Source organism: Gouania willdenowi, chromosome 7, assembly GCF_900634775.1.
Source record: "Gouania willdenowi chromosome 7, fGouWil2.1, whole genome shotgun sequence".
NCBI classification, from domain to species: domain Eukaryota; kingdom Metazoa; phylum Chordata; class Actinopteri; order Blenniiformes; family Gobiesocidae; genus Gouania; species Gouania willdenowi.
The window spans coordinates 37,247,887-37,267,616 of record NC_041050.1 but is presented as its reverse complement, the minus strand read 5'-3'; the positions used below and the strand labels follow the sequence as shown (position 1 = coordinate 37,267,616).

Genomic DNA, 19,730 nt, shown 5'->3' with positions numbered 1-19,730 from the left:
TTTTGTTGTTGTTTTGTGAGTTGCTGGAAATATTTAGTATTAGCATTTTTAAAAATAAACATGTACCCCCGCCCAGCGCCCAATGAAAGCCGGAGATTGGCACCGGTAGACCCCTGCGACCCTGAATAACAGGAACAAATGGGTCTGAAAATGGATGGATGGATGGATTATAAAAAACATTATAAAACTCCATGTTTTTAATGCTTTTATTTGTTAATTTTCCTCTCTCGCAAGAGAGACAAATACCCCCTGTTGTGCCATCACTTACCCCTAGGGGTACACCTACCCCCATTTGAGAAACACTGATTTATTAAATACGTATTAGTTTCCTAACCTAAATGTTTTTTTTTTCTTGGTGTAATTGGTATATTTCTATTAGAGCCCATGTAGTTATGAGTGGCATTGTTCTTTCCATGTCCAGACTCTCCAGGTCTACAGTTACAGTTCAAAGTTGATGACACGTTCCTGATGCCAGGGGAGAAACGCTGGTTCCTTCGCTACTTGGCCCTCCACACTATGGACATTGACATCTGGGACAGTGACTCCTTGCTCCTCATTGGCTCCACTGCCATTGAACTCAAGGTAAAAGACATTGCAGTAATTGCACATTTCCCAAGAACTGTACATGTGTAAAAGTGAATGAGAAATGGTGTCTTACCTTTGTTGTTTCTTATCAAAAGTTGCTCTATTGTGCATAAACTCCATATCTTGATAAATCAAAATCGTGTCGTTGAATAAATACCACATCCAGCAATGTCTTAGTCGAGAAATCCATCCAATGAGGGCATGTGCGTAAAATGGCTGAGCCCTCCTTTATCCAACTCAGATTGGTCAGGGCTGAAGTCCAGTCCCATAGTGTTTGTTATCACCAATTTCTACAGGCTCTGAACTTTGCAACGCGGCGCCAAACATTCTGATTGGTCAAAGCATTGTTGAATAACAGCCATGTGTAACGGCATCAAAGAGTGCAACCAAAAACGGAATTATGCATAGCACAGCAGAAACCAGAATAAAAATGGATATGTTTATTTCAAACTAAATCTAGTGGTCAAACAGACTAATTATGATTGGAATTAATTTGAGTGACATATTACAGTTACACACTTGTTCCCAAACTTGTGGCAAATATGGCACAGTTGTGGCAAAGTGGGCTTTCACTTAAACATTTTTTATTTATTTTTTTTTAAAACTAAAACGTGTATCTCTGGCCTATTGTTTATTATCACCAAACTTGCTGCAGTTGATGTCCATACATTAGTTCATTAATTCTTGCTTTTATAGCCTTCCCTATTGAGAATTGGCTTTAAATTTGTTTTTTTTGGTGGACTACAGATTTCTGTATTTAAAACATGATTTATTGTCAGTCCGTATCATATATTTTCAAAATTTCACATCAACTGTAACCACTTCAATCTGAAAAAAGAAAAATTATATATATATATATATATATATATATATATATATATAGCCATGTAGGTCATGTAGAAGCTTTGAAAAACGTTATTTGTTAAGGGTATGTGATTTTCAGAGAAAAGAGGCTTAACAGGAACATACTTCCGTGTTTGACATTAGTGCATTTTGCACCTCTGACCTGCTAAGTGACTGTCTAAACAAAGTACAAAGCTATTATGAGAGCTGACGCAGAAATGACTACCATCCCATAAACAATGTCCGGACCCACTCTTCACACTGTGAAGCTGTTATATGAACCTGTTTTATAAGAACTGTTCACAATGTGTAAAAGTAAATCACTTTCAGGATGTTTGGAGAAAGTGATATTGTTTAAGTGAAGAGCAAATAGTTAAAAAAGTAAAAGCACAAGTTCATTGGTGTAATTGCATCTGTGATACAATGTTTGCTAACCCACTGAGTAGACCGACGGATTAGAAAGATGGCCCATTGTGGGTTCGATCCCTAGTCTTTATGCTGTCAAGCGTTCTGCCTTACCTAAGAAAATTGCTGAGATCACAGCATATGAACATTTGAATGACCAAAGGTACATTGTCAGTTGTCTGAAACATGACAAAATACAGCATTGAAATACATTTTATTAACTGTTTTGCACTGTAACAGCATATAATACCATTAATTTTAGTGGTATTGTAATGTTTATATGCATTATGTTAAATTCGTTAGATTAACCTGACCCAACGATGTCCGAAAAAGACGTTGACTTGCTCAATGGGAGCTCGACATTAATTATTTCTTAAAAAGATTGCAGAGCATAAATGTTATTGAAGTACACTGGTATATATACTTAATGACTGTGGATAATACTGAATAATGATTTTTAATAAACAGAAGCACTTACACACGCATGTGTCTGTGACTGAGTGCGGAATTGAAGGCTGTTTAAATTTCATATGTGAAATTGCTTCAAACGTTGAACGTCATATTAAGGTTCAGGTGAGGTCGTGGTCATGACATCAGATGCCGACCTATTTTGGACGCCACATAGACGTGCAGATGTGGTCCAGACTGACCGACGCCTTTTGAACGTGTCCTATCTGCCAAAAACCAGGCTTTGTTGCTGTCTACTGAATTCTTATAAAACGTGGAGAACGTTGCCTCTGTTCTGGTGATGCCAGGTTTTAACTTCTTAAGCTAAATTCAGCACCGATCAAAAGCTTATCAAAGTTTTCATCTCTTAATCTTAGTCTTTATTGATTTGACTCAAGCCGTCCAAAAAAAACTTAATATGTTATTGATTATTTACTCATTTGGTCAAATTTTCTAAAGCTTCTAAAGATTATCTGAGTGCCCAAGATAATTGTTATTTTCTGTTCATCAATAACCCACAATTAGTAGCTTCATAGTCTATGAAAGTCACTTTTGTTTTGTTGCTGTGTTTCTATGTTGTAATGTAGTTGTGTTTACATTTTGTTTTTGCAGTACTTGCTGCGTCAGGGAAAATCAGCAGTACAGGCCCTCCATGAGGTGGAGGTTCTTACCACTGGTTACGCTGAGGAGGACACAAACACTGATTTTGATCAGCAGTCGTCCAGCACCCTGACGGTTCACACCATCGTCAGAGGACGACTTCACATTCGCACTGGCAACATAGGCAAGTACTACTGTAAATAAAACTGTTGGTTTTTAGCGAAAGCACTATTGTAAACAAAGGCAGCTTATGACTAGTTACCTTTTGTTTTTGCATCACTACAATGGTTACTGTACATTTCTACAGTACTCCAGTGGTTACTGTGAATATCCACAGTTCTACATTATTACTATAATAATAACAATAATAATACTATAATGGTTACTGTGAATTTATACAGTGCTAAAATGGTTGCTTTGATTTTATACAGTAGTGGTAATATTACAATAATTTATTACGATAAAACAAGTTATATTGTGAATTCCTCCAGTATTGTTTTTTACTATGAATTTTTACAGTATTATCTTTGTTACTATAGGTTCTACTGTATTTTACAAATGACTGCTTATTATTGAACACTTTATCATTAAATAATACTCACAGTAATTCACTTCCAAGGAACAGAGTAAACTACTGTGGTTTTCACAGCCATTTCTTACGGTGTAGCATAAGAAAAAAAAGCTTTTGTAAATGACAAAGTAGCTGCTGTTAGATGAATACTTCATTATTTTCTGTCAGATCAAATTCTTTCCAGTGGATACTATCAGTTATCCCATTTCCCTGTTTTGTACAACCTGCAACTGAAATGTTTGAATCTTTGTGATCGATATCACAAAACAGTCGGGTTGGTAAATTAAAAGTACTAGTACAGTGCCCGTCGGAAGTATGTATTCATGTGGGAGCATAAGGGGTATATTTGCGGGTGCAAAATGTGGGTGCAATTTTCCTGGTTTAATTCTATGGGACATGTGCATGACTTCATCATCACTTTTCTATTTTTTTGTTGGGTGTATTTTTCTGTAACATATGTTTTTTGGAGTTATGTGTATTTGTGTATATTTCTGTTGTCTTTTTGTGCATAAATGTTTGCTGTTTTTTTATTTTAATTTTTTTGTAATGTATGTTTTTTTGGAGGCGTGTATTTTTGTACAATTATTGTTTTTGTTGCTATTGTAGTGTGAATCAGGAGTAAATTTGTGTATTTTTCTGTAAATTTATGTTTTTTTGAAGTCGAGTACAGTGCCCGTCAGAAGTATGTATTCATATAGTGGGAGCTTAAGAAGAGTTGTCAATTATGGGCATAATAATAACAACATACTCTGTAGCATTATAAAGGGGGATATTTGCAGGTGCAAAGTAAAATAGCGTGTGCAATTTCCCTGGTTTAATTCTATGAGACATGCGCATGATAAATGTGTTATTTTTTTTTCGTTTGGTGTTTTTTTTCCTGTAATGTACAGTGCCCGTCGGAAGTATGCATTCATGTGGGATTATAAGTATTTAGTGTATTTTGAGTCATTTTCATGTTTTTGTTGTCGTTTAGTGTGTGTGTGTGTGTGTGTGTGTGTGTGTGTGTGTGTGTGTGTGTGTGTGTGCGTGCGCGTGTGTGTGTGTGTGTGTTCCTGTCTAACTTTCACTAAACGTATGTGGCAGGTGTGTTGTGAGTGAAGCTGCAGTAATCATCAGGCGGGCTTCACTATATGTAGCATCGTTTACTGATCTGACTCAACATTGCAGTAACTACCACCCAATGGACGGTGTCGTGACACAGACTGTAACCGGACTAAATGGTGGTCCGTTACACACACACGTAGACGGAGATCTATAGTGAAGCGTACCTGATCGGAGTGTGTGTGTGTGTGTGTGACTCTCTACCTTGGACACAAATCTCCTCCCTTGGTTCTCTCTCACACCAGCGCTGCTGAGAAATGTGCAGCTTTCAACACAGCAGCCATTGCCGTCAATAACTTCCGGGTGAGGTCTGTCCGGTCTAAATAGCGAACGGTCAAACTAACATGAAAATAAACGTTTCGAAATGTCATCACCAAATAAAGAACAGTAAAAAAGCATTTTTCCTCAAAAGAGAAAAGAGAAGTCCACGGGAGCTCATGCACGCACCGGAAGTGAGCTGTGCAGTGAAATAGATATAGATGGTGCGCTAGCGCCATCTATATCTATATCTGAGGTCAAAAGCTGAATAGGTTTCATTTCGGGGAGGTCCAGAAGTGAAATAAAATTAAAATAAACATTTTGAAATGACCAAATTACTCCAAAATAACAGATACACACACTTGGGGTATTTGGAACTCGTTGCCCGAGTTTCAGGTCGAACTCACACCGCTTCGGGGAGATATTTGCTCCACACACACACACACATCCACACACACACACACACACAGACCTCCCTTGCTTTTATAGGTAGATATTTATATTTTTGACAACTTCATAGAGTCCCATTAAATCAATCATCATCAAATGGGAATAACATTATATCAGGCACACCAGCCAAGAGGACTGGCTACCACAACTAATGTTTAGGCAAGGAGGGCAGCACTCAGAATCGCAGCAAAGCTAGAAGACCTGGAAATCCAGAAATGGTGTTTACTTTTATGATTTAAAAGGAAATCCACTCTGCCAAGGTCTCCCAAAGTATCACCCAAAGTCTCCTTCTACATTTAAAATATTTATGTGGGCTTTATATTCCGATCATACTCCATTTGGAGCCTTAGATGATAAAGTAATGTTGTCTGTTTACATTTATTGATGTGTTGAGTTGGGATGTGAGAGAAGATCCCAGTCACTATTGGTGCAGCTGTCAACGGTTCTTGTTTCCTTGAACAGTCGAGGCGTGCAAAGCAAACACTGCAACAAAAAAAAAGAAAAATGGATAGAATTTGATGCGATGGTTCCACTTCAGCTCCTCTCCTCTTCTCTTGCACTCATTTAATTTCATCCTGATGCGTTTCTGCTGCACAATAAAAAGCTGACAAATGCTTCCTGGCTATTAATCAACCATTGAAATGATAGTCTTTCATAAACAGACACTCTTTTGCCTGGCCACAGAAATGCTTATTGGAATCCCATTGTTCAGGCTAACTATGCTGCCACTTTCTCATTGTGCTTATCACTCAGAACAGGTTGGGAGCGCAGTGGGTTATTGGGTCTGCTATGGATGGAAAGGGGAGGGATGCGTCTGGCATGTAAATTCCAATCAAAGATCAGATATCCATCAGGCGCTCTGGCTGACAGTCCGAATCAATTTGGTGGAGGGAGAACTTGCAAACATTTCTCTTTTGTTTCTGCTTTTCATCTGCTGCTGCTTTTCTCATATTCTCACTCCTCTTTATCACTCCTTCCTGTTTTCTCCTTTTCATCCTTTTTACCGCTAACCCTTCAATCACAGATGCTGTGTTTTCCACCCTCTGTCTGTCTGGCTGTTTGTTTTGTTCTCTCACTTCTTTCACATCCACCACACTTCTCTTTCTTTTCTAGCAACTGTCATCAAGCTATAATGAATCAGCAGTCTTGTTTGGTGGGTGGGTAAAGATGAGAAGTAAAAGATTTGACAGCGAGAACAGTGACAAATGCACAGAGGCATTGCATGCATAATAAAATCATTCTCAGTTGCCAAAGTCTGTCTGAAGCGTGCACAGAAATACAGAGACAAACAGGTGTAGCAGAGGGTGGGCATGTGGTGTAGGACATGGTACAACAAGACAAGTTGAGTCGCTTATAGGTGAGAGGGCTATATCGCAAAAGCTCTCCTTTTCTACATGTATGAAAACAATTAAGGCCTCACTGTGAATTGCTTAAAGCTCCAGTATTATGTTATTTTTCACCCATCTTCATTTGTTCTAAGAACCCTAACAACATAATATTTGAGGTTTATTTTCCCAAACTCGCCTGTTTTCTGGACTTTTGGCCCTCTGAAAAGTCACTGTTCAGAGCATTCCTAAAAACAGGCCATTTTTTGGGCCTTCATGCTTATGCCTGAGTGGGCGTAAACACACACGCTGGTTTATCACAGCGACAGCAGCAGTAAATGTTCCTTCTCCTCCTTACATCTACTGACCACAGAGAAAGTCCATTGTTTTGTCCGATGGCTGCGTTGCATTAGGTCACCACTACGTCAGATCATCCCATGAAGGCGATACAAGGTGGTGTAACGGCTACTAAAAGTGAAACTGTTATGAGCGCTCTTCTGTTTATTTATGTACTGAATATAAAGATATTAACTGTAATATCAATCTGCCGTCGCTATGTTTGTTTTAGCTGTGAGGTAGTTTGAGAGGGAGGAGCTCACATTCTTATAGGGTAGGAGGAGCCAGGATTGTCACGAGGTGGAATTTCCGCGTTGTGACGTCACAACACATTCACAGCCCTTAGATTTCAGCTTTGCTTGGTGAAAAAATCCTGAAAATAGTCAGTAGCTACGTTTCCATTACCTTTGGAAATGCACAAAAACTAAATAGTGCAAAAAAAACTGGTAATGGAAACACCTGAATTTTGAAAGAACACTAATATCGCTAATACATTTTGACACTTTCATGAGGAGGAATTTCAGTCGTTTCAATCTTGAAATGTGTTGCAAAAGCGCCATGGAAACACTTTTTCCGCAATTACACGTCACAGAACGTGACATACCTTGTCACATGACCACTTCTCTCCGAGAACGCATGGCGAGGTACGTGTGGACAGAAGAGGAGACCCAGACATTTCTCAGCATTAGACTTAAAAATTATTGGTGCTACATTAGATTTGAAACAAGAAAGGAATAGAGCGTTTTTTAAGTTAAGTTGAGTTACGAGTCTCCAAAACAACATTCAATGGTAACACGTTCAAAGCGCATTTATACTTTAGAAACATTGCTTTTATTTTGCAAAAATCTGTAATGGAAACCCAGCTAGTGATGCCTCACGCAGAGGCCTCCCTTTGAGGCTGAGCTAAACTAAATCAAACTTTAATATTCCTGCCTTTGTCTCTGTTGTTTTCTCTCAGTCTGACCTGTTGCTTCCATCCCGGTGGAATTCTTGCAGCATTCCAGCTGTGCTCTTGATGCTACTCCTCTTTTTCCGTGCCTTTCACGTCATTTTTTTTCCTGATCACGCTAACTTAGGGTGACCACACTTTCGGATTTACCCTCACGTGTCCTCTTTTCACGTCTTTTCTGGACCGTGACATGTGATAGAATCATTAAAGATGCTTCTTTGTTTTGACGAGACACGCAGCAGAGAGAAGAGAGACTGAAGTCCAAGATGGATTGAACGAGACTAAAAACCAGTAGATTTAATGGAAATATTTCTGCCGAAGGATCCTCATGGATGATAAAACCTCCATGGAGGTTCAGAGAGGGATTTTAAACTCAGAATGTAGGAAATTAAGGGTAAAATTTCATTTTTAATTTCCCCCTGGGATAAAAAAGTATTTCTGATTCTGAAATAAGTTACATTTCTCGATTGAATAAATATTGTTCAGCTTTTCTGTAGCTAGTCTTTACGTGTATTCATAAACTTTAAAGTAAGTAATTAAAATGTATTCGTACAGCGCTTCTCATAGACAATCAGTCCCTCCAGGATTTCGTGGGCATTTTTTGTGATTGTTGCGGGACATTTTTCCAAAAGTTGCAGTAAAAAGTTGTGATTGTTCTAGAAAAAAAATATTCTTTGCTGTATAGAAACACCAACACAATTTTGCAAAACGTGCACTTTTTTTTTAGCTTATACACTGAGCGTACCCTGAATGTAAAAGGTGCAACAGTTTTTAATCAAAACGATCATCAGACGTGCAAGTCAGTAAACATTATAGAACTTAAGGAATCTTAAAGTGCATAACATGAAGACATATTTCTTTAGGTGTAACAAAAAAGACAACTTACGCTTGTGCTCGATGAGAACAAAAAAAAGTTTACCTCCACTCTTATGAAGCAACATTGGGTGACATGTTAGTCAGGTATGAACCCAGCAGGTCTCTCAGATCTATGGACACAGATCAGATAGTGGAGCCCAGAGTTCACAGTAAACATGGTGATGCTGCTTTTAGTTGTTATGCTGCAAAGAAGTGGAACAAACTGCCAGCAGAGCTGAAGTCAGCATCCAATGTGAACATTTTTAAATCAAAGTTAAAGGCACTTTTTTTCTCTACTGCATATGATTGAGAGAGAGATTTTTTGTCATGTTGTTGATGTAATGATGATTTTACTGATGATTTTAATTGATTTTACTGATGATTTTAAATGTTCTTATTGATTTTACTGATGATTTTAAATGTTCTTATTGATTTTAAACAATTGAATGTTTTATCATGTAAAGCACATTGAGTTGCCTTGAGTATGAAATGCGCTATATAAATAAATTTGCCTTGCCTTGCCTTACTGTTTTGCATGGTCCTTAGCCAATATTTTTGTTGGCAAATGCGACATATTTTATGGCGCAAAGCTTATAGTACATCCTCCGCTACTTCCGTAACAACTACAAGTGCTATAATGCCAAAAGTAATGATAAGCGGCCGCATATTTATGTTTTTTTTTTTTTCAGAAAAGTTGCAGGAAAGTTGCTGGCTTGTGGAAAAATTGCAATGCCGCACTGATTTTGCAGAGTTTTCTTGATTTTGTGTTAATAGTTGCGATCACATCATAAAATCCTGGAGGGACTGAACAATAGTCTCAAAGTGCTTTTTATATTATACTTTTTAACTTGCTTTTCTTTTTTCTTTTTTGCTTTTTTCCTTTTATTTATTTTTTTTAATGTTTTTTAAACCTTATGGACAATAAAAACTTATTTATCTACTATATTGTATATTGCCATTACAGGGTAGATTTGAGAAAAACCTCTCGTACTGAAACAATGGTCACCCTATGCTAACTTCAGTTGATTAACTAAATAAAACAGGTCATTTCGGCATTTTTTCATCTCATGAAGGACCTTCAATGGTTGGGTTTGGACCTTGTCAAATAAAGATGACGTATATGGTGTTTAATGCGCTTAAATTTTTTTCATTCTTTTTTTTTATTTTTTAATCGAAGTCTAAAAATATTCTTACATATGATGTGGTTGGCATTCATATTTTTTTTCCGTGGTTCATCACTCTGACAGAAAACAATCACCCATCTATTTATGATCATTTTAGCTGCTTTGATTCACCATACTGCTGTATTGGTTATATGTATACTACTAATCATTTATCATCTTTTTAAAAATAACTGAAAAGCCAGCTAATAAGAAAATACTAATATTTATCGACTTGGAATATAAAATTCTGAGATTGACAAGCAAACAATACATTGTTCAAGGTATTCGTTGACTCCATCAAGAAGCTTTTATAGAGTAATAACAGAGGATTAGTAACACTGTAAAGAAAAAATTCACCATAATTATTATCAGCAGTGCATACCTTATATTTACCACCGTATCGTTACTAGTGAACATTGATAGATTGTTAAACCACACACACACACACACACACACACACACACACCTATTTGATCTAGCCCTTAGTACGCTCTGAGCTAAATCAAAAACACAATGAACAGTTTATGTTTTCTATTAGAAGTGTGTGCTTTTCTGCTGAGTCAGAATAAAATCATTGCAGTGTGTCAGAAGTCCAAGTCTTTGTAATTCATGATGTCATAATGATGTAAAGCCCAGAGCTTTTCTGGGGACCAAAACTGAAGGCTAACTGATTGCTTGTTGTCAGTGATGAATGCTTATTGTCCCCTCAACACAACTAATTAAACAAATACAAAAGATATGTGACTGTGAGAATAAAAAGACTTTTATATGGTGGCGTCTGCTTTGTTTGAACTTAAAGGATAACTGAAGTGAAAGGATTAGTCCGGTAACTTTCTTTTAACACTTTTTTACTGAGCAGCCAGTAGTAGAAAATACCTGGTCGTCATGGAGATACGGTCACCGCCATGTTGCTAACATCTTCAGATGCGTCTACAGAAGCACACACCTTTGTGTGGAGATAGCACTACGAAAACGTACAGTAAATAAAAAACTTGGGAACCGATATTAACACCGCGCTTTTCCATGGATTGTATTTTTTTTAACTTATTTTCATTGGAAATCTTCAGTACAGGTTAAATACAACAAAAAATGCAGTAATATCTATGAGATAGAACGCAGGTACATTGTACATTACTCCTTGTATACATAAAATAGACAGACAGCATTACAATGAAAAGAAACAGTTTAAATATAGACATATACACCTGTATCTTTTATTTATTTTTTATTAATGAAGTAATCTAAGCAAATCAACTATCTGAAATGTATCTTTGAATTAAGGACCATTTATCATGAATACCTCAATTGTTCTTCCACAGATTAATAGTGGGGGGATAAGGTTTGAGCCAAGAGACCGTAATCATTTTTTTAGCAATTAAAAGTCAAATTTTAAGTATAAATTGGACACCATTTAATCTTATATTGTTTGGGAAAATTCTCAATATTATGAAATTTGGCTCTAATGGGATTTCAATGCTGAGACAACTATTGATTGTATTTTAAGGTATAAAAACATATAAAAGATTTGTTTTTTGGCACAATATTGCTTTAAGCTCTGGCACCTTGGCAGATTCAGGTTGTGAGTGTGTTGATTTTACACCTGTGTTTAAAAAACATGCAATAAAGTACTTCAAATAGGTTTCTTTTAAACAAATGTGAATACAATTAGCTTATTATTAGTAATACATTCTATTTTATGAATGACGAGTACAGGTTAAGTAACCCTTACTTATATGGTTTATTTAGTTTTTTTCTTGGCTTTTGAAACTGCTTTTGTCAAACATGTATTTTAGAAATTGTTCAAAATGAGTTTTCAAACTTCATTACAGTTAGATTAATGATTAAACTAATTATTATGATGAAGACAAACCTTTAATTTTCCTTTCAATGGTTTGGTGCTTGTCTGTGGATATGTAGTTACTGTAACTGGCTAGGTGGAGGTGTACCTGCACTACAGTCAGTAAAAACCATGTAAAGGTCTTCAGAACAGAAGACCTGACAGATACTTTGATTAAAATACTTATAATTTAGGGACTAAAACAGCATACTTGTAACATGGCAGCATTTTGTTTATTTCATAGTCAGTCAAGAAAGTTATTGATTTTAGACGTTTGATGATTGTATTCATCAGGATTCTCACCAGGAATTTTTCACAGCATGGGGGGTTCACGTGGTGCGTCAGCAATTTTATGTATAACTCTCTGAGGGCCAAATTTAGTGAAGTAAAGCTAAAGTTGGGTTTTTTGTTGTTTTTTATCTTTGTTCCAGCCTTACTTTAAAGCTAAACGTTATTAGTTGAATTGGTGAAGGTGATAATGATGTAGAGTTACTCGTGCTTGTTGTAGGTTCTTCACTAATACTGTAAATACTCACACACACTGTAGAGACAAGAAATAACATTTTATTCAAAAGGCTTGATTCCAAGACGTGCTTTTCAAATTTAAATGAGGTATTATGTGAGACCTACAGTTATAATGGAACACACATGGAGGAAGAAGCACACATTAGAGCTTTAATCGGGCCAAAAAAAATTAGACCTAACCCAAGAGAACACGGCCCGGACCTGTGTCTTTAAGCCCAAACATGTTTCAACCAGTAACCAGAGCAAAATGACAACCTTGGGGGGCCCTATGCTCATCGGGGGCCCCTATGGACATCAGCGCTGTTAAGAACCCTGGTATTCATTTGCTATATTTATCTGCAACATCTGTAGATTGACAAGAACAGTCCATGAAATATGTTTCATCACAGAAACTGTCTCTTTAAGGATGTTTGAATATACAGCTGCATATCTCCAGCTCTCAAAGGACGCTAGGTGGGGGTGGGGGTACACCCTGGACAGGGGGCCAGTCCATCACAGGCCACATATGGACAGACACATGCTTAGACAACCAATCACAATCCCATTCACTCCTACAAACAAACTTCAAACTCAGATTAATCAAACATACATGTGTTTGGATGTCACACAAGCAAAGGGAGAACATGCAAACTCTACACAAGAGGACCTAATGAACCGATAACTGATTATATTTATCTTTATAAAGCTCAAATACAACAAGTTCTATCAAACACAGGTGGGTTTATATTACTAGATTTAACCAGGCAGGGCCTGTGCTAATGCAAACAGATTATCATTTCATTATTTATTATTAAAAATAATCTTTTTAAACACCACTGGCACAACAAAATATGTTCTGCATATTGCTGCTAATCATGTTTATGTCCTATTTGTCTTGAATTACTATTTGTGAAGGCTACGTTAGAATATTCCGCAGGCTTATCGGTACCTTACTCACATAATATGTTGGTTAAGCCACAAAGAATTTTTTTATTTTTTTATTTTCTAAATGCCTAAGGCAGTAAGTGCTTTTATTATCCGATTTGTAGAAGCGTTGGTAACGTGGGCCAGCGGTAAAATGCCTTTGTGCCAGAAAGAAAACCCACTGACAGAAGTGTTTTTGCTGATTGAGAAGTGGCTATATCCTTTCTTTCAAGCTTTCCCTTTATCCTGCTGCCCCCTTTAACAAGTCTCACTCACACACAGTGTACACAAACACACACACTTACACACACAAACAGATTAGAACCTCCTTAAGACTCCACAGTACTTATTTCTGCAGCAAACCGATAAGCCTGAGAGAATCTACCGTTTGCAGCCGGAGAAAGTAGTTCTTTCTTTCTGAATCTGTCACAAGTGTCACAGAATATCAGTGAAATGTACCTAACAATTAGTTTATCCACAGGCTCCTCCTCTGAGGGACTGTCTCACTCATTAAAGGCTCTGGCTTTTCTGCACATCAGGGCCTGACTCTGTCAGCTTTTTGCTTCGCCGCGAGGTGTGAGGGAATTTGCTTATTCTGAAAGGTCAGTAGCCTGGAACAGGCATGCCGGAAAAAAAAATCCAATATTACGGACCACACTGAAACCCCCTCGGTGCTTTCTTCCATTTGTTCTGAAAGTCCGCAAATCAGTGATTTATCGTGGCCTTAACCTTAAAAACTGCCAATAGAGCAGAAAGAGCAGACAGGTGGGCCTGTGCAGAAGTAGGGTTATTGTCATGCAACACCGCGGGGCACTCAATAAATTTGATAGAGTTCAGCCATCTGGTCCCTTGCTTACAATTATTCTCCTTGTCCCAGACATGGCCAGTATTCTATTAGCCTATATTTCACTAGCAAGAATCATGAGCAGGCTGATTCAGCAGTTATGGACAGTGGAATCCAGAGCCATAGAGCAAGGCATCAACCTGAAACCATGAGCACTGACTAACCTACCGATGTTCCCATGGAGAGGGAATTCATCAGGATGATTGAATGAATCATTTGCACATTTATATAGAGTTTGAGTTGTTTAAACTTCTGGACTTGTTTACCCAAATATTTCTCCTCAGAGCTCTTTATGATAACTACGAATGCACTGAAATGAAAATGATTGGCTGAAAAATAAGAAAACCAAGGCCGAAAACAGAAACAAATGATTATGCCATTTAATAGCACCGTTGCATTTATGCCTCTGAATGTTAATAACCTCACTAAAACTAAAGCATTACAATTGAATGAATTAATATTAACTCTTCCAAATATAAATCATTAAAAAAAATTAACAAAACATTTATTTAGCAGTGACGTTCCAAAAATGCACACTATAAAATAAAATACTAAATGTTTAATGTAACCCATTCTGTATACATTAGATAATAATGTACAGGTCTAAAACTGACTGAGCTGCTGAAAGAGTAGTGAATTCAATTTCATTTCCTTTCAACTTTATTTGTATAGTGCAGTTTACAACAAAGTCATCTCAATGCGCTTATCAAAATATAAAATTGATAACGAGAAAGAAAAAAGCCAACAAGATCCACATGAACAAGTATTTAGCGACAGTGGGAAGAAACAACTCCCTTTTAACAGGAAGAAATCTTAGAACCAGGTTCTGAGGTGGCAGCCATCTGCGTCGACTGGTTGTTGTTAGTGAACAGAAGGACCAGCAGAACAGGACAGAGAGATAGAACATCAGAGTGTCTCAGACTAGTTTAGTCGTGAACCACAGATCAGGAACTGACATCATCAGCTTCACGACACCTGAAACAGAGCAGAGAGAGAAGGACGAGGAGAAGACACTGACTGCAGAAAAACATGATACAGTATTATCAAGTCAGCCTGTCTTAGCCTTGGGCCTCACTCCCAGTGCCTAGTCAGCACTTATTATAAAGGTGATCAATCTCTTCCTGTTCATTGGTAAACTGACAGCGACTCCAAGGTCTGTAAATGTGACCGTTTATAGACGAGCCCATGTCTGCTTTAGTGGTTAGGTTATGTAATTATTCAGTCCTGATTATGCAGACTGTAAATCATAACCAGCTATGTCAGAATTTGAATCTCTTCCCATTTATTGAACCTTTAAATGCAACCGTTTACAGATGAGCCCATGTCTCTCTCTAGCGAGTGGATTACGTTATGAAGTGCAGAGGATCTCTGTGAAAACCTGAGTTAATGCTAATCAGAATGAGAATGTTTTATTGACATTGTTGATGAACAGAATTCACAACTAGCAATTTGCTTTGGCTTACAGGTGCTTAAAACAGATATTTTGGAACCACGTGTCAGACGTCCACGTGACAGAAACATCAATGGCAGTTGAGAGTAACTTTAATTGTTTTTGCTCTGTCTTAACCTACATCCATCTTAACCTACATACAGGGACACGTTGGCCCGTTTATTTAAGCCACCACAAAAAAATGGATGTGTGGGAAACACTGGTGTTCATGTTCATCACATCTTAGAATGCTTAGGGGCAGATCTACTAACATCTGAAATAAGACTGCAGTGTTAATCAGTGCACATGCAGATGTGGTTGAGACCGCCCTTGTTAAATCAGCTCTTGTAAAGTGTTCAACAATTCTATTCAATTCAAGAAACGGTCCTATTGATTATATTGATCTACAGTGCTGACATGACACAGAAACACACACAGCCCCGTCTACTGCTCAGTAGACGCTTTAGTGCTCAGATGTATTGAAATACAGCTGCTATGTGAGTGAGCGTGTGGACAAGTTGATCTGTTTCCATACAAGTGCACGCACTGATCGCGTCATCTCAACATCCTGCTTTGATCTGCTTTTTTCGGCGAAAATGTACTTTTGGGCCATTTAAGGCCCAAAAAACATTTTGGCCTTCGGTGCATCACTAGTTATGCTTGTTATGTTTATGTTTGACCTGTGCAATCCTTATTGTGGGAGATGCCCTGCAACGTTTGTCAGCATGCAGAGGGACATTTGTGCATGTATTTGTGTTTACAGTACATCAATCCTAATACTATACATCTTTAAAAAACTGAGGTAGCTGGTCCAGAGCTCAGCTGGTAAAATTAAATGGTAAAATGGGATTTTTATGGCTCTTTTAAAATTGAAGATGTTTTTGTGGTAGCAGGAATAATGTATTTCTTTATCATTATTTTCTACAAATACATTGGGGTAAATAGCATGGCCAGGCAAATGTTGATGGATAGTGAGATAAATGCAAAGGGATGGTAGACACCTCCCCCATTAATCTGTAGAAATGTGCTGTCAATGCTGATGTTTGCATGGAAACATCAGCTCCCCATTACTCATGTAGGAACCCCTCCATTATTAGTTTGTTGATGAAGGAGTTTGAGGGGACTTTTTGGCTTCTCATAATCCTACTCGCCTAATGAGCTGTACGTTTGTGCTACTGAAGAGTCTTTAATTGCGGTACTTGCTGTGTTTTATTTTGAAACATCCTGGATAATGTATCCTCTTGAAAAAGGCTTATAGTTCTTATGTTATAATCGAGCACTGTTTCGGCTTCTTTTAATAGACTGAAGGTTGAGGAGACAAATTAAAGCACTTTTTATTTCTATCGATGTTTTAAAAAGATCTTGATGCCTTTTTTTCCTTTAAGATTAAAGCTGCAGTATGTAAGTTTTTTTTTTTTTTTTTAGGTGTCATTTGGGGTGGACTTGGGTCCTTTCTGTGTGGAGTTTGCATGTTCTCCCCGTGCTGCGTGGGTTTCCTCCGGGTACTCCGGCTTCCTCCCACAATCCAAAAACATGACTGTAAGGTCATGGAGTCTCTAAATTGCCCATAGGAGTGAATGAGAGAGTGAATGGTTGTCTGTGTCTGTGTTGCCCTGTGATGGACTGGCGCCCTGTCCAGGGTGTACCCCCGCCCAGCGCCCAATGAGAGCCGGAGATTGGCACCGGCAGACCCCCGCGACCCTGTTAAACGGGAATAAGCGGGTATGAAAATGGATGGATGGATGTAACTCTCCTCCTTCTATTGGCTTTATGTTTAGACTTTAGGACTGCCCCACATACCGAGTCAAAGGGAGAGTGATACCAGACAGGATTAATCGATTTTAAACCCAAGAGAAGCATATCCAAGGTGGAGAGAACATGTCTGTCTGCTCAGCAACGAGTGATACAAGCTTTCATGTCAGAGTCTCTAAAACATCAGAAAACTCTCCATTAACACAAGATAAAATACATTTGTCACTAGTCTCTGTTGAGAAAAGAAGTTGCTAAGAGCTCTACAGTTGTGCGTTTTCACGAGGATTAACGTGCAAGTCTCACGATTCTACATACTGCAGCTTTAAGTACCAATAAACACCAAGTTCATTTTAACTCATAAATTCGTTTAGTTTTGTAGAACGTTTTGTAAGCACATCTTTTTTAATACATTGAATTTAGTTTGTCATTGATCACTGTCTTTACTTTTACATAACCTAAATGCACCATAAGTGTCAAACGTCTATATTGTGCTTTTGACAAGTTTCAGGTTGGCTACATATTTTCCTATATTCAAATAATAAAGCCTATTGTTCTAAGTTCTTCTTTTTATTTGAATGAAATATGAATATCGTATGATCAACTGCATGAAAAAGAAATGCACTACTAGTCACAGCTCTTTGTTGCTACACTGTTCATAACTTGCTAAGCAATAAAAAGCCCATCAGCTGTTTGACTTATCTAGCTGTAATGTGTTCTTGACTCAGAGCACTCTGTTGGTAAACTTTCCCTCTGTAAGCATTTTAGTGATGCTAAGAGCCGTTCAGGAATATAAACTAGCCTTTACCTCATTTCCTGTTTTAAAAGGGCTCTGAGTTAATGTCCACCATCCTTCACTGTCTTCACTCAAGTGCACCCTGAAGGCTTTCCATATCCACTTGTCTTTAAAAAGAGGGAGAAATTATGATTTTACCATCACAGAATGTAAAAGGGAGACGTATGGTTTTAAATGCAGGAGTGATTTTTGCATGAATGTCGTCAAAATTTGTAGGAATGTGTCACTGTAATGACAGGTTTAACTTTGAATATGCTTTCAGAATCAGAATCAGAATCAGAATCATCTTTATTCGCCAAGTGTATGTTGTACACACGAGGAATTTGACTCGGTCAACTGTGCTCTAAAAAAAATGAGAACCGGTGAAAAAAGATCAGCAGAGGACTGTCCAACTTGTGATAGTTCTTCTCTGGTGAAAGAGACCAGAGAAGGGGAGCAATAAACTACAAAACTAAAGAAAAACACAACAACTACGAGAGAGCGCAGTACCGAGGCGACCATCCGCGGCCCATCATTCCAATCTGCCCCGTCTCTGTTTGTTACTAGAGTTGAATTGATCTGATTTAATCATTACCGTGCATGTAAACCTGTGTGATCCTAAAAGAAGATTATTGAAACACAAAGACAACATTTAAAAAAGGAAGAAAGGAAAGTCGTTTGCGAAAATGCGTTTCAGGTCAAAACGCCATTTTCCTGTTTGGTTTTAGTCATGGTCATGACCGGCCGGGGTCAATAATGACTGTGGCAAACTATTGGTCCAACCTGTCGGTGGGCGGTTTCGTCACATTTTTTTGTCTATAATGCACTGTGAGCAAATCCTAAACAAAGTCTTTAGGATGTTACTTATTGCATCATTTTACAACTTTCTTTTGACTATTACTTTCATTTCTGAGCACTCTGACTTCCTAAGTGTGGTTTCTGGTGAAAACAGTTTTAATGATACCAGTATTTTCTTTCCTAAATTGCCGTTGCCATGAAACCACCGCCCACTCTTTCACCTTTTTCTTTTAAAGATGCTCCGTGGTTCGTCTGTAGGACAGTTTAGCATCTTTTTACTTAGAAAACAAAGAGTGTTTTTGAAGCTTATTTTTTTAATTTTTTTTTACATTGCTTTGCATTCAAATATTCAACCACCACCTTTTTTTGGAATTAAGAATTATTAAATTGTAGAGAAGAAATCTGTCATTGGAATCGTTCTTACCTTTATTCCAGTTGACTTTCATATTTTGTTACTGGAAACAGCACCAGCAGATTATTACCATCTTTGAACAGACATTTACAGTATAATTTTGGCCTTTTTTAAAACCATGGAGTTTATATTTCTTCCACATTTCTCAATAATATTTTTAGTTTTTCATTTTAGTATTAGGAGTTAATCAGAATAAAAAATATTGTATTGATCTCAGAGGGAAATTGTTTTTTTTTCCAAGAAATATTGCAGATGAAAAGAAGAAACACTATATTTTTTAATCTGCTTTTATTCTTATGCATTTGTTTTAAATGTTTAGTGCATTATAAATAAAATGAATTATTATTATTATTATTATCATTAATAATATATGAATAATAATAAACAAAGAAAAGAAAAAGAAAACATACATAATTAAGCAAAATGTTAAACATCTGTTGACTTTGATGAAAGCAAATATCTTGTATGTATTATATTTGTTTTTAAAACTTGGATAATTGTCTGCTTGTGTCAATGAGCCAAATATATAGACAGATATTTTACATTTGTTGCTGAAACCACTTAAAAAGC

General features: G+C 37.3%; 1 protein-coding gene across 3 annotated transcripts in view; it reads left to right on the top strand.

Annotated features, from left to right (window-relative positions):
* Positions 1–19,730, top strand: part of nphp4 (nephronophthisis 4) — a 222,765-nt gene that overhangs the window by 154,948 nt on the left and 48,087 nt on the right. For all 3 annotated transcript variants that reach the window (XM_028453910.1, XM_028453909.1, XM_028453908.1), the window contains 2 exons: positions 422–582; positions 2,893–3,064. In XM_028453910.1, coding sequence (XP_028309711.1) covers positions 422–582; positions 2,893–3,064 — 333 coding nt within the window. The remainder of the gene's footprint in view (positions 1–421; positions 583–2,892; positions 3,065–19,730) is intronic.